At 40.1% G+C, this 26,921-nt stretch overlaps 1 protein-coding gene across 2 annotated transcripts in view; it reads left to right on the forward strand.

The window, feature by feature from the left end:
- SLIT3 (slit guidance ligand 3) overlaps positions 1-26,921 on the forward strand; it is a 482,015-nt gene that overhangs the window by 397,989 nt on the left and 57,105 nt on the right. For both annotated transcript variants that reach the window (XM_082064057.1, XM_082064056.1), the window contains 5 exons: positions 249-320; positions 493-564; positions 6,184-6,255; positions 10,145-10,308; positions 14,324-14,448. In XM_082064057.1, the coding sequence (XP_081920183.1) occupies positions 249-320; positions 493-564; positions 6,184-6,255; positions 10,145-10,308; positions 14,324-14,448 (505 nt within the window). The remainder of the gene's footprint in view (positions 1-248; positions 321-492; positions 565-6,183; positions 6,256-10,144; positions 10,309-14,323; positions 14,449-26,921) is intronic.

Consider the following 26,921-nt stretch of genomic DNA (forward strand, 5'->3'; position numbering starts at 1 on the left):
TTTTTTTTTTTGGAATGTTATATGCTGTAAATGCGCCTTAATATTTATGAGTCTGAAGGGTTTCAGGGAAGTCTGATGTGCTTTGGTTTTAGAGCTTATTCAAAGTTGATTAGAAAATATTGTGTTGGTTGATAATATGTGACTTTTCAATCGCTTCAGGCATTTTGCTGTGCACATATTGTGTAATCTTTAAAAAAGACATTTCTCAGTGCATACAGATAAATGATATTTTCTGTGTGTTTCTTCAGTGATCTGAGCAACAACAGCATAAGTGTGTTGGCCAATTACACCTTCAGCAACATGACTCAGTTATCAACGCTGTAAGTAGCCCAAAGTTTTGATAACAGTTTTAATTGCTTTTCAGACACCATCTTAGGTGTTGAACAAATAGTATACAACTTGTTTCTTAAGCATGGGGTTTTCCATGCTGCTTTGTGGTTGTTCTAGTAGTGAAATAATCAATGTTGCAACTCTGTTCTCTCTTTCCCTCAGCATCCTGAGTTACAACAGACTTCGGTGCATCCCGGTCCACGCGTTCAATGGGCTCAGGTCTCTTCGGGTGCTGTAAGTACCACTTCTTCGATGCAGCTGAGTTGCAGCTTATTAGAATGCTGTTGATGGCAGGGCGGCTTTTCGTGAGCAGATGGCTTTCACTTGATTCAGTAGTCATAAATATTTTCACACAATTAGCTTCAATGTACTTGTACTTAGGTGCAATATGTCCGGTAATGATTAGAGCAGGTGAATGCTAAACTTTGAAAAGAAGCAATTACCTGTTTTCAGGATGAATGAGTTTTCTCTGATAGTTCAGGGACAAGAACTATACTGAAAATAGGCCTCCAAGAGGCTGCATGAAGTATGTTTCTCTCTTCTACTTGAACAATGTTTGGGTGCCCCACTGGAAAGGACTTGTCTCTTTGTCTGTAAGAACGTTATCATATTTTAGAGTGTAGGATTCCATTCGATGCTTCAGCAAGAGTGTCTTTACTGAAAACTTGCACATTTTTGGAATATTTTCTGTTAATTTAGATTTCTGCAGGCAAGTCTTTGCATAAAAGAATGCAAGCTAAAGGGAAGTAAGTTAGAAATCCCCACACTAAAACAATGAGTAAATCAAGCCCAATTGGGTACCAGTGGTGCTGCGATGCCTGTCTGAAATGCCATTAAGCTGTGAATGAAATTTCACTTCATGTTGACTGGCAGCACACACACAGATGTCTATGTGTGTTTTCTTTCTTTGGAAATCCTTTTCTCCACTCTTTCCTTCCAGTGTAGCTGCTTCCAGCAGCTTTCTGGATTGAACAATTTGCTCACACTCATATTTACTGTCTCTCGCTCCCCACCTGCCCCATCAGAAACAACCCCTGGGCTGTGTTTGCTCACGTGTTTGCGTGGACACATCACCCTGTGCGCAGCTGCCCAGCCAAGGTGGAGAAGCCAACGGGGGTTGTCACTTCTTGCACAGTGAACTGAAAGCGAAGCAGTGAAATAGCATATCTGTGATGAGATTATTCAGTGTGCTGAAGGAGAAACAGCTTTGAACACTAAAAGGTCAGGACAGAGGAGTTGAAGAATATGTCCTGAAGTATTTTCTGTTGGTTTTGTTGGTTTTTTTTTAAGAAGTCATTCGCATGCGGAGGTTTCAGTGAATTGAAAGAGCAATGGTTGCTGTGCAATGGCTCTGTAAGTGTGGAATTAAGGTGCTGGCATGGGCAGTACTGCAACTGTGGAAGTAATGAGGCAAAGCAAGGCTGTTTGGCCAGGCTCTTTCACTTTGGTTTGAGTGGTGAAATAGATATCTACGTTTCCACCTTCTAATTTATAAGACAGCTTTAGCTTCCCCGTTTTCATCATTAAAAACTAGAAAGATATGTGATTTGGATTTGCTGTTTTAAGTTTGGCTTGGGACTCTGATTTTTAGTGCACTAGGATGGTCACATCTGAGTTGTTTCGTGAGTCCTGAAATTCAGGCACAGATTAATATATTCTGTTTCATGGCCAAATAAATTATTCCATATAGAACCATCTTCTGGCCTGCTTCCAATATGCAAGCCAGCCTGATTAAAGCTAGTGTAGGACACTCTACCCTGAATTACAGTGTAGATATACCATGCCTCACTCTTTCCAATAGCTATAATTTGTCTTTTCATTTCTATTCTTGCAGGCCACGTAGGGACAGAAACAAAGGGCAATATTTTAATAACAACTGTTATCTTTTGGCTTTACTCAATGATCTGCTAATCAAATTGAAAAAATGTCTTTTCAAAAGCCCTCCCCGTCTTGCACGGAGCAGCACGATTGAAATGGAGCCTAAAGGGGCAACTCTGCCTCTGCTCCATGCATTTGGAAGCATCCAGATTGATTTGATTTATCACGGCCCACAAAACTCTGGTATCAGCTACAACTTTTGCCACGTGTCATCAACGTGGTTATTAAAAATCAATTCTCCAGAGAGAAAATGGCTTCTGAGTGGCAGTGTGCAATCTGTTATTGTCAGTTATTTATTATCCATATTTTCAGGGGAATTTAAAAGAGAAAACATCAGCAAAACAATTTCCACATTTTATTTTAAATAAAAATAGTATCGAGATCTCATTACCCTTGGCTGTTCATGCCCTTGAGGGTAGCAGAACCTTCTCATACAGGCTTCTGTGTCTTCCAGATTCCTTATGTTTTCTTTACTTTTAGCCTCTCCGTAGTAAATAAAGTAAATATGTATTTGAAAATGAGAATAATCACAGATGTATGATGTTGATCTTTGACAGATATCCGGTTCTGTCCTCTGTCTCTTACGCTTTTCAGCACAAACCCAACTGAGTAAAGTGCAGAGTCAACAAGTTTATGTTTAAGCCTGAATATATGTCAGCATTTACACGACCAGGCCTTTAATCTTTGGTCTTCATGTGGCTTATCCAGAACGGCAGCCAAAGTGTGCTGGGGAGCAATTTCAACATAGTCTTTAGAGATTTTTCATAAGCAAAAGTTGATAGCAGTAGTTTTTGTACCAAAGCTATTGCAGTAGGAAGTAGTGGGCGTTTTTATTCTTTCTGTTTTGGGTGGGTTTTTTTGTCCAAAGTCTTTTTAGAAGGTAAATGTAAATAGATTTTAAAAGCCAAGATTGAGACAAAATAATTATAAATATTAGAACTCTCTGGTAGGCTTGAATGGGTAATTTTAGAAATGATTTTTGTGTGACAATGTTGTAACTTCTCACATTTAGTCCTGGTTTAACTAAGAGGCAAAGTCCAGAAATAAAAACATTTTTCCACATCACCAAACAATTTTCTATGTTATATTGATGAAAAAGATAAAACAAGCTATGAAATATTCTACTAACATGAGATATTTTATATTCTACTTAAAGTTCACATAAACTTCTGCTTATTTAAATATGCTTATTTCATTAAAGAAGGGAACATTTTGATGCCAAGTTGTTCAGACCTGATCTTGCATCCTCATACCAACAAAAATGCTTCTTATTTTAATAGCTGTGGGGTATGTCTCAGTCATTCTGTATAGAATTAGTGAGTGGGCTTTATCTGGAGTTACTGTGTGGGAGCTCATGTCCTTCCTCTTCCTGTTCAGATTAATTGCTTGGAGATCCATCCTTATAAATGCCAAGTATTATCATGAACAGCTGAAACCTCGGTATGCTTAAGAGAAAATTTCCCAATTGGGATGCTGGAAGGGGAAGGTTTTTGGTGCTGGAGCGAGGTGCCAGAAGGACAATTCTGCTGTAGATGTTGAGGTTTGATGCTCTGTAGGGAAACTCTGAGATGTTCCAGAAACTGCAGCTGCCACGAGCGCTGTGAAATGTGATGGTGATGCCGCTGTTCACGGAATTCACAGCCCCACGCTGGGGACAGCATGAGGTGTATCTTCCCCTGGCGAGTTTGCCTTTCCTTGCTGTGTATGCTGGTGTAAAACAGCAGGTAAACGTAGGATTCATAAGTTACAAGGCATTGTGTGGATCCTGGTGAAGCATGTAGTGCTGTTAAGGTGGAGAAAGGGAGGAAAGGATGGAAAAAGAGATGCTCTTATTTCCATCTCACAGAATCACAGAATCCCAGAATGTCAGGGGTTGGAAGGGCCCTGGAAAGCTCATCCAGTGCAATCCCCCCATGGAGCAGGAACACCCAGATGAGGTTACACAGGAAGGTGTCCAGGCGGGTTGCAATGTCTGCACAGAAGGAGACTCCACAACCCCCCTGGGCAGCCTGGGCCAGGCTCTGTCACCCTCACCAGGAAGAAGTTTCTTCTCATCTTTAAGTGGAACCTCCTGTGTTCCAGTTTGAACCCATTACCCCTTGTCCTATCATTGGTTGTCACCGAGAAGAGCCTGGCTCCATCCTCCTGACACTCCCCCTTTATATATCTGTAAACATTAATGAGGTCACCCCTCAGTCTCCTCTTGTCCAGCTCCAGAGCCCCAGCTCCCTCAGCCTTTCCTCACACGGGAGATGCTCCACTCCCTTCAGCATCTTGGTGGCTGCGCTGGACTCTCCTCAGCAGTTCCCTGTCCTGCTGGAACTGAGGGGCCACAACTGGACGCAGTATTCCATCTGGGGCTATTATGTACTTCCCCGGGCCCAGACATTTGGTTTGTTTTAAACAAACTCAGTGTGCGCCTTTTAAGCATTTGTACCGTCACAAAAATAAAAAAAATGTGATTGGTGTGTTCCGCAAATCACCAGGTAAATTAGAAAATAAATGACTCGAGGGAAAGAGCTGCTACAAACCTGACACACGGCAGGTTTCTGTTTTCCAGCCTCCTCCGCCAGGTCTGCAGCACTGGCAGTAATTCCTGGAGCTGGGAAAGAGGACATAAACTATACAGCAGTTCGCTGTAACTGAACCAACTCAGGGGAGAAGTGCAACAGAAAATATAATTTTAAAATATTGATGTCCCTCGCCTTTGCGAGTTCTCTACCAACTTCTGCTTAAGAAACGGCTGGTGAGATCCAGTGGGATCGATGCCTCTTGGCTCCTCCTTCCTGTCTGTTATTACATGGAGTAGTAAACTGCTTTTCCTTGACATGCAAACTAGAAGAGTTAGAACAGACTATAAATACTTTTCTCTATGCTATTTTTTTTGCCAGATAATTATCTAGTGATGCAGAGGATACAGCAGCTGAACAGCTGCTTTATTTAATTATAAAATAAAACCTGGCGGGACTGTGTATCTTCCCTGGTGCATTTTTTAGGGGGTTTTTATGCAATTGTCACCCCCAGCATCCTGTGCCCTCCCGCACACCCATTTGTTGCTGTTCTCCTATTTGATCCCAGCCTCGGTGCTCCGAGAGCTGCTCGTCCCCTCTGTTTATCTGCCACCCCTCTGGTGCTGGTGCGTGACTTTGTAGCGGGGCCGGCAGTTGACATTGCAATGAAAGCCACAAGTCATTACAAATAATTATCTTTCACTCTTCTGTCTGCTGCTTTGAATAGAAGTTTCATGCTCTATAAGCTGCAAAAAACCCTTTCCACTTGTGCTTGCCTGTGTAACTCACTTATAAACATATTTCTAAGAAAAGAGATGAAGTGGCTGCTTAAATTGCCTTGGAAACGGTGGAGAACCCTTTCACAAGGATCCTGAAAATCCTGCTGGAAAAACTTTAGTTTCTTTGCACTGGGTGAATCATGCTTAAAATAACTATTTTCAAGTATTTTCCCTGATAGCATAAATGTATTTGTCAAATAGATATTAAAAATACCACACAAAGAGATATTTCCTACTGTAAGAATGGGAAAATAGAATGTGGAAGTGCAGATATATTTGCCCTCATGGACTCTCTCCTTGGATCTCTCTGAAGTCAATATTCAATTTAACTTTCACAATTCCCATTTTTCCCGTTCTGTTTTTTCTGTGTTTCCAGCTAATGGGATTCTATAAGAGCATACAGGTCTGTACGTGAGGGTCTGCTTGTCATCAGTACACTCTTTATAGCATAAATAGTATGTCACCTTTTTAATTTAAAACATTAGTCACCAACGACAGTGATTGTATCATTATTTTAAATGTCAACATCTAGAAGTAATAAAGTGTGGAAGCTCCAGAGTTGTGAAGCTCATATAAACTCTCAAAGGAACAAAATTAAGTATCTTTCTTAAGCACCAATTCCTTCATTTGTGGGGAGCAGATATAATACTGTGGTTTGATCCCTTCCTGCTTCTCCCTTCTTCTAGGACGCTCCATGGAAATGATATTTCCAGTGTTCCTGAAGGTTCTTTCAACGACCTGATATCCCTTTCCCATCTGTAAGTACTTCTGTCTGGAGCCATCTGGCTGATTGACAGTCTCAGATTTATAAAACAGTGCGTATTAATACATATTTCAGACTGCATAGGTTTTCTGGTTTTCCTGCTCACTTTCCATAGTCTGCTCTGGATATTCATAGCGCATCTGTTCAAAGGAAATAAAAAAATGCTAGAACCTGTTGTTATTAGTTACCAAAATATTTTCTTAAGGAAACCCAAATGAGCAAATGTGAGTTTCCTCTTCTGTGGACTTTGTGTTTAAGGCTTTCTTTCAGCATCGTCTGTGTGAAATGCAGAGTGTGTTATGGTCTGAGCGAGACAGGAAACCTCCCACAAAGAGCAAATATTAAGCAAATGTGAATTCTTTGCTTAATAAGTGTCATATGTTTTGCATAGTGAAGCATTGCCAGTGTATGAACTTGTTGATGAATCACTCTTTCAGACATACATATTTAGTCATGTGGAAATTGGTCATTTCATGGCATTAAAACTTCATTCCATAATTTGCAAAAATTATTAGACGTGTCAGATATTTGAGGAAATTACTATTGTATTGGTGGAGGTCCAGTGTATTTTTAAATACAGTTCAATTGATGAAAGAACTGTAAAGCCAAATAGCTGCAGTTGTTACAAAATAAACCTGAAGTGTTGATGCCAAGAAAATGACCAGAAGATGTTTTTTTCACTGAGATACTGTGTGATACTGCACCTCATTAGACAATAGATGTAAAGGAAAAGTAATTTTGTGTAGCATGTTTCTTGATTACTGTCTTCAAGTAATCAGAGGGTTGGGCATGTCTTGCTCATTTTGCCAAATGACTAGTTTCCCAGGTTTTTTTCCCATATTTTCTGTTTTGATGCTGCTCTCATGCATGTGAGTTGATGTTGATGTGTACACGTCGAGACATACGAACAGGTACATTTAACGTAGGTTTTACATCTCTGTTCCTCTCTTTGCAACCTTAAGCGTGCCCTCCGGAACACTTAACACTAGGTTCAGTGCATATTTACGTATTTTCTGGATAGCAGATATGTCCTCAGACTGTTTATTTGTGTGTAACAAGCTTTCTGTCCCAGTCTCTCTCTAGATAGTAAAAAATAAAGATACGTTGGTTTGGTTGGGACAGAAACCATATGTGACCAACTTAGGCAATTTCAACTTCAACTGAGAAACAACCTTCTCTGTTTCATGCTTATGGCTTGGTATCTAAGTCAGAGGAAATATTTGTTTTGCACAGAATGTGTTTCTTCAGCACGTTCCCAGCATCGTCAGGTCATTTTGGTTGTTGTTTTGGAATGAGGGTCTGCCTGAGCTGAAGCCCTGTATCTCTGTTTGGAAACGCAGTGACACCTTCCATACTGGGAATCTGGCTTCTGAGGGTATTTTTAGAACTCAAGAGATAAACATATCATGCCCCATTTGTTTAGATTTTCCTCGGGGTTTACTTGAAATGAAGTGCAGATACAATTTTCCTGGGTAAACTGTTCACCTTAGGGAGTGATAAAAACCCCTTTGGCCCAATACAATCACTGCAGTCTATCTGTTTAGATATATGTGCTGCCAGAAATGTAAAATACACAAAGCTCAAATGAACAGTAATAAATAGGATCCATAAAATAAATAAGACCTGTCTGGGGTGTAATTTGCACAGCTGAACAATTGAATTTTACAGTGCAATTGTGCTCTCCAGTTTCTTAAAGAGGATTCTGAAACTTTTAGCAAGCACAGTGATTTTGCTCTTCACATGCCAGAGAAAGCTGTGCTTATTCATACGTGATTGAAAAGAAATTCATTTTTGCACTCTTTCTGATATATAGATCTTCAAGGAGAAAGCATGCACTTGGAATAATTTTTAAAATGATACATGGCATTGCTGCTCATCAAATTCATAATGTGTGGGAGAACGAAATCGGATGTTAAATGTACAAGCTGTGTGGCTACGAGTAGGATGATCAGCCTTGAGCCTTCAGCATCACTTGGGGGAAGGCATCAAATTAACCACTAGAATTGCAAAGAAATATTTTGTTTATTTATTATTGATTTCAGAGTCTTCTGTAAGAGCTTTAAATTGGTCTGTAACTGGAAGAACAAAACTGAGATCTGGATACTTCAATCACTTTTTCCATGGCTATTTAAAGCCTACAAGAAAATGTTCACCAAACTTCCTTTACATAGTAAACATCATATTGTTGTAATGCAGTTATTATAACAACCTATATAGCTGATAGACCTCACTAGAGGCAGAGGAAGGTTTGCACAACATTTTGAAAATGCTGCTGGTGGTATTTCATTACAGCGCAGGATATTTTTACCTTATGGAAATATTTTGCTGTAATGGGCAAAGAAATAGAGTATGCTAGAGGTCGTGAATGAAAATACAAGAATTCACTGTAGTTCCTAGAAATGAAGGGAAAAATACCTGTGATAATTTCTGCAGTTGTACAACATTATTGGTGATGATTTCTAGTGCCTGTAGAACAGCTTTATTTTTAAGGTACTTTATAAAGATTAATTAACATGGCAACCAGCTTTCCACTGTCCTCCCACTCCCACTTTATATATGGCAGTTGCTCAACACTAAAGTGAATTTCTTGGTCCAGCTTTCAGTGCTGCATTTTGTTTGACCTTGGACAAGTCAGCCAGTTGATCACTGTTATAGGGTCAAAAAGTCAACCCAGTAGTTTTTTTCCCATTGTAAGCAATGGATTTACAGAAGGAATGGATGGCTATTTTTTAATACTGTGCTGCAGTACACATTTAATTTTGATGAATGAGCACTAAACAGGGTTTGAACCTATGAACTCTCATTATGGATCTGTCTAGGGCACTGTGGATTCATTAGTCACTCCAATAGAAACGTATCAACAGATTTACTGAGGTTTCTATCTTAATATCCTGTCTGATACATTTTTATTTGAAAGAAGCTTGAGTTTTAAATACCATCTTAAAAATAGTTTGTAATATATGCAGAAATAGTGAAGTCTAAAACCCAGTTTCTTTGGTATCTCTTTCCTAATCTTTATGTAGTTAATTTTCTTCCCGTGGCAATTTAAGTCTTGTACAGCTAAAGCCTTATGTTTACTTTCAGCAAAATAAATTCAGACTTCCAACATGCATTTCTTCACACTTTCAAAAATTAATTGTTTTTAAACTGACTTTTCTGAAGTCTGGACTTTGTAATTGACTGACTGCCTGAAAAGACACTTTTCTTAAGAGAAAAAAATAGTATAAATTAGCCAAGGCAGCACCTAAATTTAAGGTAAATGGGTTTGTTTTCTATGTTTTGTTGCTATGAATTATGAAAAGGTTTTTGGAATTATAATTACACTATGTGAATGTGTCTACTTCAACCATATGACCTAACTCAAGTGATGGGTTAAGCATAAAATGTCTTTTCAAAGCCAGAAACAAACTTAGCAGACACCAAGTTGCAGTTTTGAAACCAGTGGTATCCTCTGTATCTTTCATCTAGTGAGGAGACATTGACACGAGTCATCAGATCCACACTCAGTTATACAATTCGCTGTTAGAATATGCTCCTGAAGACCAAAGATTTAAATAAAAGAAACCAATGTGATAAATTTGATGAAAGCAACATGTTTGGCGGCATTGCTCGAGCACAATTGTTTGAAAAAGTGATTTATAGTTTGTAAAAGTGATTTGCTGTTAGGTATTTATACAACCTCCCTAATTAATGATGGGAAGAAAGGAAAAGAGTGGGAACACTGAAGGAGATAAATCTAGGAGACTTCCTGAATACTCAGAAGATCTTTCCCACATTTTGAAGTGAAGCATTCCTGTAAAAGCGTGGAATAAAATGTGCCTTGGTGAGATGTTTTCTTTGCTCGCGAGCCAAAATAACCACTGTTGGTTGTTTGACCCCTCCAGGGCTCTGGGTACCAACCCACTGCACTGCGACTGCCACCTGCGCTGGCTGTCCGAGTGGGTGAAGGCGGGATACAAGGAGCCGGGCATCGCGCGCTGCAGCGGCCCCGACGCCATGGGGGACAGGCTGCTGCTCACGACGCCCACCCACCACTTCCAGTGCAGAGGTACGAGCCAGCTGGGACGCTCTCCGGGCTTTTCCTCATCTACGGTGCTTTGCGTTTGGTTTTAAAGCGAGTTTGGGGGGCGGTTGGGCTCAGCTTTCGTTTTCTGAACCATCACATTGTACCCAAGTGGCATTCTGCAAAGCCTGGTGAACTGCACCACTGGAAGGCAAACCAGCAAACCTCAGAAGAGTTACTGTTCCTTGCACCAGATTATATCATGGCAAGGTAGCGTGTAGGATATTGTTAGGATTTATTTGAAGAATTAAATTGGTTTCAGCCTTCTACCTACCCCAGAAAACTTTGGTGAAACAAGGGTTATTTTTAAAACATAGAGCACTCTAGTTATTATCTACATTTACTAGAAAGCTGAGAAACCGATGCTGGTCTTTTCTCCCAAGTAGCAAGTGATAGGACAAGAGAAAATAGCCTCAAGTTGTACCAGGAGAGGTTTAGATTGGATATTAGGAAAAAGTTCTTCCCAGAAAGGGTTGTCAGGCCTTGGAACAGGCCGCCCAGGGCAGTGGTGGAGTCACCATCCCTGGAGGGGTTTAAAAGGCATTTAGACGAGGTTCTTAGGGACATGGTTTAGTGCTACAGTTAGGTTATAGTTGGACTCGATGATCGTGAGGGTCTCTTCAACTGAAATGATTCTATGATTCTAGCTCAGAATTCTTCTGGAAAGCAAATATCTACCAGAAGTACCTTTTTAATTTGAAGATCTGCAAACTGTCCTCGTCAGCTGTGTATCAGAAGCTGTGGATTATGGAAAATGTTTCACGTCCAAATGCAATTCATTCAGGAGAGGGTTGAGGTGCCGCTATTAGCAATGAGGGGTAGTCAGTGGTAGGAGTATGCTGCATTAGAGAGCAGGAAGACAAATTATAAGGAGCACACTTTTTTTGTAGATAAAGTAAGTAGCTTATTACTGAATGTAGATTAAGATATACCTGTATGTTTATATTGTAGAAAAAGTTTTGGAGGTTCACATAAGTTACTAGCAAGTGTGTGACGACGGAGCTATATTTCCAGTGGAAAAGATGGATCAGTAGCCTCTCTTAGAAATGGAAATGAGGGCATAAAGCTTGGTTTTATGTCTCTCAGAGTGCCGTGCACATTTACAGTACTGCTTGGCAGTGTGATTTTATAGAGGCTGGGATTAAACTGCTGAACAAACAAATGAAGGTGTTGAAGTGCGTTTAGAACACAAGTTCCCAAGCTTGGGCTGAATTTTATGTCCTTTCAAATATGTTTTTAATAACTGTAACCTTATAATTTAATTACTTGAAATGTCAGTCTCTAAACCATCAGAACTCTGACTATAGTTATCAGAACTACAGACTTTATAATAGTCTCTCAAATGTGAAGTACAAATATATCCTGAATACTAAAAATACCAAATAATGTACTTGTTCACATGAAGTGAAACAAAGAGAATTATTGTATTTACATATTAAACAGGGTCTGAAAATGAATTGAGAAGCAGAAGCTAGATGAATTCTTCATTCTGAAACTGCGATATATCAATAGTTATGCTCACTTTCTCTCAAAACTGAGCAAGCAACTCTTAGGCAAGAGTTAAGTAAACCTGTGATCCAGACTATGACAGCTGCGTGGTTTTTTATGTAGATATTAGTTTGATCTATTAGAAAGCTGGTGGACTTTCTACTCTTCCAGCTGTCCCCATGGCTCGTTTTATCTGAATGGAAAAGGAGAAAAAAGTGTTGGTTCGGAGCTGATCTTTGGGCAAGCAGAAACTGTTGATGGTCAGGATGAGTGGAGCATACTCCAAGGAGCTCCAGCCCGTAGCAAAATTCACCTTTTCTCATCGTAATACATTTATTTTGAAAAACAACGCGTGATTTGATAGTCCAACCGAATGCATTTCCCATGTGCGTGTTCAAGATCCGCTGCCCCGTGCGCGTCCATCTGGCCGTTAGGGGTTTATTGCGATGCCACGTGCAGGTTTGCACACGTGTCCTCTGTGACCTCCAGTAACTCTTACATTTAAAAAAATAATGTAGAGTTTAACTTATTCTTGTTAAAATTATGTTTTTAGCCTGTGACTGAGCAGAAGGTTATGTCTCAGCAGAGCCAAGAAAATAGAAGTATGTAATGTGCAAGTCATGCAAACTCAGCTCTGCTTTTTATTAAATTGCCCTCCTGATTATGCAGTAGAGGAAAGGAATGTGCTGGGCTGAGGGTATTTTGCTGTATGGATTTATAAATCAAATCCACAAGGGCAAACTAATGAACTACTTAACTGCTAGGAACTAACACAGTTCCTATTAGCTCCTGCATTGATTAGCTTTGATCTATGCCAAAGGAATAAATGGAGAATATATGTGTGTATATTGCGAAATAAATAAATAATAGAGCAAATTTTGGCTTAGTGACCACTAAATCTAGAAGAGCAGCACTGCTGCCTGTCTCATGAGCTCTCCAAGGAGCTACCTTCCTATATTCTTTGTATATTCTACCTTCAAGACAAAAGTAGCTCAGATATGTCCCATTCCACCCCCTGTCAGTGCCAGGAATTCAGATGTTATTTCCTCTTGCTGTCCTGTGCAAGTTAAAAACACGTGTGGCATTTAGTTAGACATAAACGCAAAGACAGAAGAGGACGACAAGTCTTTTTTTCTTTTTATTATTATTATTTGTTACTCCTTGTGTATTTTTTCCTCATTATTGCAGTTTGCGGTCAGCTGTGCCCTGTTAACAGACTCTTGCAGCTGAGGCTCCTTGGTCCCCATTTCTGTCGTGTTCTTCCCCCCTGTTGCTGTTGTGCAAGTGTTCAAAGTTAATAATGAGGGTTTATATTGGTATCTCATACAGGATGGTCCAAAGCAAATCCTTGGCTGGAAGGGATTTTTTCATCCCTAGTTTGGTTATCTTCTAGAGCTCCGTCTTCTCTCTAACATCAAGTATAAGCTGCTTTTCTTTCAGGATGTTTCACAGTTTACTCCTTCTTACCATTTATCTTGCAAAACAGCAGCTCTGTGCCCACTTCTGATTAGCACAGGACCAACTTTAAGTTATTTTAATATGTATTTCCTTGAAAGTGACATTAAATTATTTTAGGGTCTTTACTTCTTGATATAATCAAAGCCTTTTTGAAGTGGTAAGGTTGGGGTTTTTTTACGTGTAAAAGTGTTATCTCATTAATATTTGAAATGTAGCCATTTCAAAATCACCATTTCTTTAGCTGTAAATATAACTGCCAAAATCAGCTTTCTGTAAAATCTCAACAACAAAATATTGATTGGCTTGGTACCCCAAATGTACTTAGTATTGTTTTGGTCTGTGTTCATTTTGCTGCTCACCCACAAACGTTACTACTTCTCTGCAAGAGTTGTGTTAAAAAATGTGGTTTATTAAATGGTTTAAATATGGCCATGTGTATTTACCAGCATACATTTAGGTCTTTGTATATTTGTCTTTGTTGCATTTTGCCAAGATACCTGGATGTTGATAATCATTCTCCTGGGCAGAACAGGAAGAAAATAAGTTGTGAACTCTGTTAAAATTAAGGATGGTAGAACACTTTGCACCTAAATATTCCCATAAGCCTCTAACTAAATCTTTCTTATGCATGTTTTTCATTTCTGCTGTTGCATCTGCACTTTCATTCTTGTTACCAGCCATAGAAATGTCATGTTATGATTCCTTAGGGGTTGCTATTGCAGAATTTTCAGCACTGAGAGAAGGAAAGTTGCTGAAAGCCATATATATATAAGCCCACTCTCTGGAGAGTCCCAGCATGTTTTTTCAGAGCCGATGTTTGCATGTCCAGGAGAATATAAGCATCATTGAGACTTCCCTAGCACTTGATTTAAGTACTTAAAATCTCTCTAATCCCTGGGAATCCCATGCTGTTGTGTGAAGCTGCACCCACAGCGTATGCGTTTGTGCCAACACTGGGTCAATACTGCATTCGGAAACAATGCTTGTGTGAGTACGGGAAGTATTAATTCTGCAGTCCAGTTCTCTGTTAATGCACTGTGTTTTGCCTTTCCAGAGCCGACAGATATCAGCGTGGTGTCCAAGTGTAACCCCTGCCTCTCCAATCCGTGTAAGAACAACGGGACATGCAGCAATGATCCAGTGGAGTTTTATCAATGCACCTGCCCTTTTGGCTTCAAGGTATGACTACAAATGAACTACATGAAAACCAATGAAGTGTTCCCCATCCCTTCTGTTTCCTTAATCGTTGTACCATGAGAAGTCAAATTTACAGGCAACTAAGCTCAAAAGATCCCTTGCCCAAGAAGATTGTGTGTGACCTTTCAGCTGTGCCCCACTACAAATTTTATCCTGTGCAATAGGAAAGGCGTTTCTTTCTTTCTGTGCCATGACTGTACAGATCATCCTGAGCAACTTGATGTAGTTGACCCTACTTTGAGCAGGGTGGTTGGACTAGATGATCTCCAAAGGTCGCTTCCAACCTTGGGCATTCTGTAATGTAGACATCCATATGAAATGGCAAGTTGATTCTGTCTTCCTTTCCATTTCTTTTCTTTTGCCAGCAACAAGACGATCATTTAATAGGCTGCCAGGCCAAAGGTGAGGCAGTTCAGATGACCATTAAGGGCCAGTGGAGTCCATGGTGGCAGAATGTTGATACCCACCAGTTTACATCCATCTCACACAGACTGATAAGCAGGAAGGTGCCAATTGATCAGACGCAACCACTGGCCTAGCTGTCTTTAAATTCTGAGTGCTCATGTCCATGGAGTGATCTGCAGATCTGAAATCCTGTAGATGCCAAGTATTGTGAGCATGCAGTGTCAGGTTCTTGATAACACATTTCAAAATCGGAAAATCATGTCATTAAGTAATATAAATTTTGGTAGCCATTTATAACTCCCATTGTTAACACCGCATCATGAAAGCTTAAGGCTACCAAGACTTTGTTTCAGGGTCCATCTAACTGGAAATCGAGCTCAGTAGTCAGTAGCTGGAGGATTAAGTATAAGTAATAAATGAGGCATATGATCTGTTCACAGCCCAGGGGGGATTGGATGTTATGGCAAACAAAGTAGGTTGCATCCCGTAGGCTGTGATTTTGTGTGCCTCATTGGGTATTTCTTGCAGAGTCTTGGCCAGTTGAAACAGATGCTCATAAAACACAGAGTAGTAAGAACTATAGGCGAAAAAAAAAAACAAAAAAGGCAAAACCAGACATACATGTGGGAAGTAAGCACAAGTGTCCATGTCTTGCATTTCAGGTAGGATTTAGGAATTAGCTGGTTCTGATGATATCATGATTTCCCTTTTCTCTTTGCCGAGGATACATCCCAGATGGTCACAGAGTAATTGTGCTACATACCTGGAACATTGGAAAAGGGAAGATGTAAAGCTCATTTCATCTATTTCCCCCCAAGGCCCCCATCCTCGGTACTCAAGAATAACAACAATTGTCTTAAATAATTGAAAAAGCTATTGGAAGTTTAATTAAAAATCCTTCTGCCCCTTGGCATATCAACTAGTTCTAGGATCTTAAAAGACCACATTGTCAAAAATTCATTCAACTGAAACAAACTAATTGGTAACAATTGATTTGTCTTTGCAATAAGGGGAACTGTGGCTGTTTATCTCCTCAGGTTAATAGAACAGTCATTTTAATTTGACGTTTAACATCAACTCGGTTGAATTTGTCAGATGAGACTAGGTGACTGTTGAGATAACTTGAAAAGTAAAAGCTTTCAAAACTAGCAGGAAAATATATAAATCTTTGTGTATGCCTTACTTTACAGGGCACATATTGTGGAACAGATATCCAGGTGGTTCAGAGGAGAAATGTGTTTGTTATGGGCATATCTCCTTTGTTTGGTTTATGTTGTGTTTGGTTGGTTTTTTAAACAGGATTTCTTTATTAGCAAATGCACTAGTATAGATACATTTAACTACTAGAAGGCACGTTTACAAAGGGAAGATTTATTAACAACGATAATCAAGAATAAGCCTCTAGTTATATTAGCAATCACTTTCTAGTGTACATTAGACCTCAGTATGCATTGTTTTACTTAGAAAGGTTCTGATAAAGTCTTGAAGTGACTCAGTTTAAACATCTCACAGAGCATCCAGCTTTTCTCCTGTCTCGCACACTTCCTCAGATAACAGTCAGTGTGCGAATGCAAAAGCTAAAACCACTTGTGTGCTTTTAAGCAGCAAGCTGTTATCCAAGCATGGCAAAGAGCAGGCAGACCCGGCATGGCACTTAGGACAGAGTTTAAAAATACTGACTGGATAACAGCGCAGGGAGAATTGGTGGAAATCTAATAAGCAAAAAAAGAACTGTGTGTCTTTACCACAGGTTTTTGAATAAAAATGAAATTTGACAGGTCCAAATGCAAACCATATGAAAGGAGCACTCTATCTACCACGCGGTTCTCCACCAGAGATTCATGCTAATTCAATAACAATACCTTACTTCCTTCTCACCAGCCAGCACCAAACAGCTCTATCCATCTGGAAGCGATTTCCCAGACCTTGATAAATTGCCCTAAATCTGCCCTCTCAGCATTTGTTTTTCCTTGTTTGATGTAGATTTTGAAAAAATCCTGTGTGGAAGAGTGCATCAATAAAGTGAAAAACCCACCCCCTTTTCAAATATTTTTCATTCAAATGAGCTGATGGCTCTATCACATTCCCTGGAAAGGGACAGACAGTGACAGGCCACTTTCTGGGGTGCTTTTTATGCTCATGGTGGCCTTTAGGAAAAAAAAAACTAGTAGGCCAGGTAGCAGAAAACCACCTCAGTTACTGGTTGCCAAGCTGGTACCTGATGGAATCAGGAGCTTCTACCAGTCAGTTCTAGTCACAAAAAAGCCTTTAGTCTTATTTTTCACTATCACACTGATGATGACTCACCAAAACAGTTTTGCTATTGAATGTATACATTATGGGGCTTTTAGCGATGTGTAACGCTGCCTGCGACGGGTTTGAGTAAACTGAAAAGTGAGATAGCTCATGGACTGCCTGAGCTGAGATGGGTCAGTGGCCGGGCAGGTGGTTTGTGAGGACAGAAATACAGATTGCTCGCGTAGGCGTGGGGAAGGCAATGTGCTGATAGCCATCTTTGCTGCTGCTCTTTCCTTAAAATGGGCGCTGACCGTGCTTGCTGTAGATGAACCATGGTTGAAACGGTGTGTTTCGGTTGTTCTTTGGGTACAAAGCCCAAAGACGGTGGGAGATGGGCTGAGAGTGTCACCAACAGCAACTGGCAGGCAGCACAAGTTTGAGCTCCAGGGTGGCAGGAAATGTCTCCTCATGTAATGAAACTTGTGTTTTCTTATTAAACACAGACAGAGGTGTAATTATCCAGACCTTTTTTCTTCCCCTCTTCTCCATAACATTCTTTGAAAGATTATTTAAATAATACGTGTGGTTTAGATTGTGAAGTATGATTACAAGAAGAGAAATGAAGCTTTCTCCTGCTTTAAATGCTGCTGCCCACCTGCAGCGCAAGTGTGTGTGAGTGCAGCTGGGGGCTGGTAAATAGATAACGGTACCATACTAATTCACTTACCCTGCAGTGTGCGGCTTTTGTGTATTCCTGTTGATATTGTAAAATCGAGTCTATGGGTATTAGAATTCAAGAGAATAATCAAACTTGCAATCAATAAGCCATTGAGAGAGGATTTACTTGAATAGCTGTAGTAAAAATGAAGGTGAGTGAAACCATCACTTGGTGTAATTTGCCATTGCTGTATTCTGAAAATGCCCTTTTTTGATTTTATGGCTGATTTTTGTGTCTTTCATACTTCTTTTTTTTTCTTAAAACTGAGGTAACAAATGAAGGAGAATAATTTTCATTCTCTCAAAAAGAGTTATTTGTAGAACTGAGGCAAAAGAGCTTAAAATACATCTGTGCTTTATCTGAAATGGGAGAACATTGCCAGCCTGGGGTGTGAAGTGCAGTACCTGCCCAGGCATCTGAGCCTCTTCCATTGCTCAGATAAACAGGAGCCTGATCTGCTGGGGTGCAGGATGTTTGCAATGGGTTCTGCTGTTATCAAAAGCTGTCTGAAACGGAAAGTGAAGATAAGTACAATTAGTACAGTGCACATCCCACACTTCAGGCAACAGATGCTGATGCATGCCTGTGGTAGAGTCACTCTGTAAATTTTATCCAACTCTCTTCACCTCCCTGTTGAGTTCATCCAGTGTCCTCACTTCTCTAGCATCGCTGCAGTATCTTGAGGCTTTGAGCAATTTCACCAGTCATCCAGAATAACAGATACAATTGGAAAAATCCTGGGTAAAGCTCTTGGGCTTTGGAGAGACAGTATTCTTTGCAGCCAGACTCTTGTGGTGGGAGGCATTATAGTGAAGCCAGAATGATATTTACTGAGGAAGCTGGTTCCAAAGTTCTGCTAGGAATTTGGCTCTTCCTCCTCCCCACCCCCCGCGCCAGGTTTTCATCCTTGTAAACAGGGTTAGAAATGGAGAATCTCAGAACAAAGTGTCTCTGGGATATGCAGGATTCACGTCTGTCACGTTGTACACAGATACAACTAATGTGCCAGCACTTGAGTGGATAGATGTAGTTGAGCAGAAGCCACGGCTGCTCAGCACAGGGATAATAAGCAGGTTATATCAGCACAGAGCCCGTCCCATGGGCGTGGTTTAAGTGTTACACTGACTATATTGTTTGCTCAGGGGTGTGCAAGTGGCCTTGCGTTTGCTTGGAGCACATGGCAAAAGGTATTTGCTGTATTTGCACTCTGCCATGTAGATGTACTTCTGTAGTGTTACATCAACAGCGTGTCAGTCTTAGAATAATGACTGGTTTAGGAGTATTCAACATAGACTGATCTTAAAACGTAGATATGGTCACGTCCGGGCAGCTCTTACAGCTCGAGGCTGAGCCAGTGCAAGTGTATTAATGTTTATAAATACATAAAGGGTGAGTGTCAGGATGGAGCCAGGCTCTTCTCAGTGACAACCAATGGTAAGACAAGGAGCAATGGGTGCAGACTGGAACACAGGAGGTTCCACTTAAATATGAGAAGAAACTTCTTCCCAGTGAGGGTGGCAGAGCCTGGCCCAGGCTGCCCAGGGAGGTTGTGGAGTCTCCTTCTGTGCAGACATTCCAACCCGCCTGGACACCTTCCTGTGTAACCTCATCTGGGTGTTCCTGCTCCATGGGGGGATTGCACTGGATGAGCTTTCCAGGGCCCTTCCAACCCCTGACATTCTGGGATTGTGTGTATTCCAGTGGGCATTTCTCACCTAGTTACGCTGCTTTGGGTGGAGTTATATGAATGTAACTGAGCGCAGACTTTGGCTGCTGATGCATGCCAGCTGTGCAGGAGCCCGTGCCTAGTTTGTTAGGCTGTTAGGAAATGGAACTCTGTCCTTTTGTTTCTTTGGATCTATCCATGTATGCATATAAGTCTTCATACACATCAGTCGGTGCACTAACAAATCCCCCAGCTGGAACTGCAAAAGCAAAGAGAAATTGGAAGAAACTCTTAAACCAGCCTGCCCTGATCCATGTGAGACAGGAGAGCAAACATCTCTGCCTTCACATGTTACTTTGTCTTGGCCTCTTTCCTCTCCCAGTGTCAGGGCCGGGGGGACAGACAGTGGAATGTTAAGCTCAATGCCAAGTTTTCATATGGAGAAATCAGTGCAGCTGATTCTGCCTGGAACTTTTTTTCTGATAAATTCTCCTGGTGTGTGTGTGTTTATGTGATCTGGGGTGTTTTAGTTTTTCTGTGTTTCTTTTAGCCACACTTAAAATACTTATTAATGAATGTTGAAGAAGCATTTTCCACTCTTAGTATAATAAAGCAGAAAGTCTTTAGGGATGAGAAATAATGGGTAGCCAAGTAAAGTGAGTACACCTGTGTTTATGTATGGATTTTTAGGGCAAACACCAGTGTCAGCAGTAGGTGATTATACTTCGATATAATGCTCCTAGGGCAGAAAAAAACTGCAGAAATCACGGTGTTTTCCATTGTATGCTCATTCCGTAAAACTTAGAATGCATCAGTCAGATTTGTGTTTCTTTCTTTTTGCCCTTTCCGTTATGGTAGGTCTAAAGAAAATGAGATTTACATCTAGAAGAGCATAAAAATGAAAGGCTTAAGGAGGATTACCACCACAGTTGCTGGCTGAAGGTGCTGAGGCATGCATACACCCACCACAAGCCCTGTAGAAAACATAGTAATCTATTGTGGCATGTCCCAATGAGGGCTCTTAACAATGAAGCCAGCTCTGAAGAAGTATTTCTGTTTTTGTGAGGCCAGCAAGAAAGCAGATGTTGAGCAGCTTCAGGCATTTGCTGTGTTTGCTCAGTGCGGCACCAGCAGAAGTAGCGGAGCAGTTGAGGTGAATAGTGTCACACACACAGGTGGGCACCGTCAGATTCATTCTTTTGCCAACGGGCATTATTCCCCTCCGCTTTGTTTTTACTACTGTTTTTCTGCTCTAATTCTAAATGCCTAAAGAGACCGGGCTTCCAATCTTTCTTTTCCCAGGATAAAGGAGAAGTTTTTGTTGGCATTTAGTCTGAATTTCAGGCTCTTGTTCTTACGTTTGCCTAGTCCTATTACACTATATAATTATTTTTCTTCCTCTGTGGTTTGTCTGTCTTTCAGGTGATGACTGGGTCCTATGACTCTGCTTAATCAAGTTCTCTTTAACCAATTCTTAATTTTCTGCATCTCACCACATAACTGAATCAGTTGAAGTAGTTGGTCACAGCTGAAAATCCTTTTTGTTAGATTTTCTTGTGACTGCCTGTCATCTGTTATCCTTGAGGCTTTCTTACCATTGACTGTACTTGACAATATGGCTTTTGAGTTTCTTTTGTTGTCCAAGGACATGAACAGAGGTTGTCCTAGGAGGTTAATTGCCTTATTTTCCCCTTTTCTGTGGGGATGATGAAGTTGGGGAAGTTGCTGTAAGCAGGCTAAGCTGAAAAGAAAACTTTCTTTATCATGTGAGACTACACTCCCTCCTGTTAATGGAAACGATACAATGCCAGACTAGCTTGCTTGTTTGATTTCTTTAGTAGCGTGAAAAAATCATGTGCGTGTTTGCTTCTGAGAGCATTTCTAGCTCTACTTGTTTCAGAAATCTAGTGAGTGCTTTGCAAAGGGTTTTTAATCACACAAGCCCTGCCTCACATCAGGTTTCATCGGGTTCCTGCATGTCATGTGTCCCTCCTCTCTTATGCCGCTGCATTCAACAGCTTAAGTGTTAATCATAGCTTGATTACCTTAAGCCATAAGTTTAACATAGAACAATTATATTTTCTTATTAATAGGATTCTGTTTTCTATACAGGTGCCCCATCTTTATAACTTCTTTACAGTGTTCATGTTAAAAAATACCCGTCAGCTTTTGATAGCCTGAGAGGGAAAGATTTGTTGCCACTGAAATGTGTGTTTTAAAATAAATAAGCCCTTATGCGCTTAGAAGGCACTGAAAACATTGTTCTCATTCATAAATATTGGTTGAATTAGAAACTACATATAAAATATTCAAAGTCTTTTTCACATCAAGTATTTTGGGTTGCATTTTATGTACAGAGGCAAGCCTGGGCTTGATTTTGTTCTACATCTTCCAAAATCATTCCCACAGTGATCTGCATCAGGGGGTTGATGGAGTAACCTTGGAAGCACCTGCCCCTTCTGGTTTGGCACCTCTGGACTCAGTTCAGCTGTGTGCTGTGTGAATCCGCGCCCTGATGGACCAATGGCATCTCGTCTGTCATTGATTAAAAGCCCAGAAGACCATTGAAACCCAAAGCGCCTCTGTAAGGAGAGGTTTAGAAGGACGATCAGGATTTACGTGGTAGTGAATATAATTGCAAAATAAACCCCAGATGTCCACTGAGAATTAAATTTCATACTCATAGGAGAAGAACCAGAGGTTTTAAAAAATAATATGATGAATCCTTGCACTTTGACTTTGACTGGCATATTCTTGATTACTAGCTACAGAGGTAATGGAAGGTGTATTATACCCTGGAGGATCATAAATCTTTCTGATTTAAATAAAATGAGGCTTAAGAGAGCAGAGTTAGCCTAATTTGCTATAAATTGACAATTGTGATTTATTAACAAGGACAAGGAAGTCACTAAGAAGTGCCACTGCCATGCCCAATTATTGTTTAATCAAGTGCCAGATGAAACTAGACTGGCATAGAAGAGAACTGTACAGTGCTGAAGATGGTGGGATATAAATAACTGTTATCTGTATTTTTACTTCAGACACTAATGCTGTGAAAGTTCTCAGAGGGAGTTAAATCAGCCACATGCCGGGGGGCGGCAACAACATCAATATCAATGGATCCTCTTTTCATAATCTAGCTTCTCTGCCATTTAGCAAATAGTCTTTCTCATGATGCCTGTGAGCAGCAGGCAACTTTTTTGTTGTATTGCTGTGTCAATATAAGTACAGCTCTATAAACTACTTTACTGAATAATAATTACAAAGAAAAAACACTAAAAAAAGAAGTCAGAATTGTCCAACTAAATTCAGATTTACTCTGAAACTTTTTTCAAAAGTAGAAATGGATGAAATTATTTACTTTTGCATGTTATATTAATTGTCTTATAAACAGCAATGCTCGGAAGGTACATTTTGATTGCCCCATTGGGATAGATGACTAAAGAGAAATAGTTAATTTGTCAGCACTGTGAGTACCCCAATCTATAGGCATCAAAGGCATGGGTGTCTATAGCAAGGTCTGCGTTCAGAAGGACAAGTCACAGCATTTTTGTGAACAACAGATGTTCAAAATCTTTCAACTTCCACCTGGCAATCTAAAAGCAATCTGATCCAAAATTACTGTGATATTTCCCATGCCTTGCCAAATAATTTGTATATATGCCTAAGCAGATGGATCTGACACACACCCTGCCAGCTCTTGTAGTTTTTGACCTTGGCAACGAGCGTCATCTACATCTTTTCCAGATTTGAGGCTTAGCCATTATGTCCATGAGCAAAAAGAGCATGCACAAGGAAACAGTATCACCTGGATCTGCTGAAGAGCTTCAGACTACTGTATATCTTTATATACATATCAGCGTGTAAGCTATCTGCATATCTCTTAATATCAGTGCCATCAATTAGGAAATCTGTTTCAAATGGTTCCATTGGTGAAATAATGGTAGAGTCATTCCCAGTGCTGTATTTCTTAGCCTTTCCTGCAAAAGAATTTAGATTAATTTTATATTTTAACTTAGTTTCATTCTTCACTCAGTTTGCAATACCACTCATTATGTGGTAACTACGTATTTATTCCATACACAAAGCTGAGTAGCTGTGTTTGCAGTGATTGCTGAGGTGGCCATCAAGTCCTTCATGCTGCAGTTGGCATCAGATGGCATGCTAACTTCCGTAACTTGCTCTAAGATTTGCAGTACATGTAAAACTTTTCCTTTTCACAATCTCATTATAGCAAATATTGGGTTTCTTTGCAATGAAAAGCTCTGAAATGCACAACCGTGAATAGAACTTGAGAGAATTTTTCCTGCCAAACTTGTAACTGGATGTATTGGCTGTGTAGCTGAACTCATGGCATTGGGTTTCTTTGGTCAATTATGCAAAACTCTTCTTGTTTCTTTTTTGTATTTACCGCTGCTAAATGTACTCATTACAGGGAAACTGCTGAGCACCTCATTTCTATTTCCTAGCTTAATTTTCTAGTGAAATTGAAGTTAATGTGATAAAACTTTGTTCATGAGACATCTCCTTGCCTTCCTGCGCTAGTAATATTTCAATTTACTCTCCAATTTTGACCATTTATGCCAGGGGGATAAAGGTTTCAAATGGTGAAAAAAGAACACTGGTAAAGATGCCACTAGGTGAAAGACTGTGGCATCAGTTTACCGCTTATTGGATGGCTGTAGGAAAACTTTTCATCGTAGTTCTTACTTTACTAAGCATGAAAGAAGCAAAACTCAACTTAAAACTCTGTTCAAGTGTTTAAACAGAATTCTCTTTCTGTGCTGTGTCTTCTATTATTTCTGGATGTTTTTTCCCCTCTCCTCTCATCCCATCTCATCTCATTCTGCTGATGGACCCTTGCAAGTCTGAATATATGAATTAGTCCTGCTGGCACATGCAGATGTAGTTTTAACACTCAAGCAATGATGTACATCAGAATTGTTCAGGAAACTGTGTTTAAACTACTTCCCAAGCCCTGTGGAGGCAGAGCAAAGCTGTACATAGCGGCTGTAAGTGCCCATCTTTTCTTAATTTCACAACATTAGGAGGTTAAAATTTTAAAGCTGGCAGATACTTGTAAGTTTGAATAGCATTCCTGAACACACACTCATAGAACACAGCATATTTCTCAATTTCTCTTTCCTTGAATTTTTCTTCAGAGCCTATCATGAAGTGGAAGACTTACTTAGCCTTTTCCCTTAGTGCAATGACTGCTTATTAACTTCTGATTGCTTATTACCTTCTGACCAGGACACCCATAAGACAAGCGTATTAACATGTGTGAGCCTGAGAGCTGGATGCGGAGGCATTGCTTCCACTATCAGGAAGGGAAAGGACTATGTTTGCAATACAGTATCTTTGTAGCTGGTACTTTTGTCTGATTTCCCTAAAAGCTTAAGCTGTATTTAGAGCTTGATAATTAAGTTGTTTATGAAAATGTCCTAGTTCTTTATTTAAAGTCTCTATCCACTATATTTGTCTTCGTCTAGTATTAATATTTTTACTAAACACATTAATGCTACCATCTGTTCTCAACATACACCATCTAAATAAAATTTATTATGAACACATTATATATTTTTAACAACTCAAAACAAACTTTGGTATTTCTTTGGTATTTTCATTTTTCCAGCATGGTTTAAAACGCTGTAGTCATTGAACAGGGCTGTAAGGAGCTGGAAAGAGGTCTCGCTATTCACAAAGTGAGTACAGTTAATTATTGTTGAGTATGAAATGAAGAACTGACACTTTTTGAGTATGGCAGATAGTTTCTGTTCTCATTCACTGAAATACGGAGCTGGAGCAGCCCAGATAAAATCTGGTCCAGTTGAGGTACTTCGCATTTAAAAAGGCAGCTGGACTCTGAACATACTTGTCTCCTGATTAGTTGCAGAAACGTTGGTTCAACACCTAATCCTTTCCTCTCCTACAGAAAACCAGAGAAATTTTATAAAAGTGTTTTGGAACTGATGCTTTCCCATCAGACTAGGCAAAAATTTATTGCAGCTTAAAAAAGCTCTAGAAATAAAATATTGCACACAGAGGGACCTTCATCCTCTTTCTGTGAATTGCTGAGACAGTCGTATCTTCTTGCCTGTCCTTGAAACACAGTCCGCACCTCTTTTTCTGCTTCAGACTTCATGAAAAGGCTCTTTAGTCCTCAAGCAAATATACAATATTCTCCTTTGTAACGACAGCTATTTCCAGGGAATCTAATTCAAAGAGTTTTTCCTAACTCACAGATAAATTAATTTTAGTGATGCTTGACAGCAATTCTATTTTTCCAGTAAGAACAGTCTTACTGTAAATTGAGACTGGAGAATTGCATTATTCATTTGAAAGATGTTTCTAGAATGTCTTTAGGCTCTTCTGGTTAGTGGCAGTCTTACAGAGAAATAAAATGGTCTTGCTTTGCTGTAGATTTATCAGTACCAATATTTTCTGCGGGTTCCCTCCTTTCAGAATGCTTTGGTTTTCATAATCTTTTGTGTTAGAGAAATTGTACTTGTTTTTTGGGCTCTCAATGTGCGATTGATAAATTCAACACTGAGAAGATAATCCTTGGAGAAGGATTGAGTGCTGTTTGCCCATTTATTACAATGAGTAAACTGAGTCAGAGAGACTCTAATTTTCCTAAAGCCACATAGCAACTTAGTGTTGTAATTAAGTCTGATTCAGCAGCACGTACTAATTGGTTTCCATGGTGCCTGAGGCCCAAGAAGCCAATAATTCATCCATGTTCAGTACAGAAATGACAGCTGAGTCTAAGTCATGAGAAAATTCATGTGCCAGCGAGACTGAAAATGCCTTGCTACCATTTTAACATTTCTCTTTATTAAATTTTTTACAAGAACATTCAAAATAAGCCGTATAATTACAGTAGAAGTGATGGGACTGTTTTACACAGTGTTCAACTGTGACGAAAACCTTCAGAAAAACGGATGCTGTGGTTTCTGCTTTGCTTCTTGCTATGCTTAGCTGCAAAGCGTTTAACATTTGGGTGATACAGGGATGACGAGTTCACGTGATACAGAAGCAATTGATGTTAGTGAAGTATCTATAAAACAGTCAGTTATTCGAGAGCACAGGAAAAGTATTTGTGATCTTGGAAATACAAAAATGGCACGAGGATAACATGGAAAGCACCCAGGTTTCACAACACAGATGGACAAAGCAGGCAACGCCGGGAAGGATGGCAGCGGATTAGTGCTAATGCTGTGTGGATCGCATCCGTCAAGTGCTGCGCAACACACGGTGCCAAAATAAAACCTGCGTGAGCTTCCCCCGGCACCTTCCCAGTTCTTCCCCAAGACATTTGGGGGCTGGGGATTTCAAATGGAGAGGGACAGGCCATTTGGCAAGCGCGGGACGGATGGAGCAGAGCTGTGTGCCAGCGCTGGGGTGAGGTCTGCGCGCGCTGCCCGC

The sequence above is a fragment of the Streptopelia decaocto genome (genome assembly GCF_964273445.1).
Source record: "Streptopelia decaocto genome assembly, chromosome: 12".
Lineage (NCBI taxonomy): Eukaryota > Metazoa > Chordata > Aves > Columbiformes > Columbidae > Streptopelia > Streptopelia decaocto.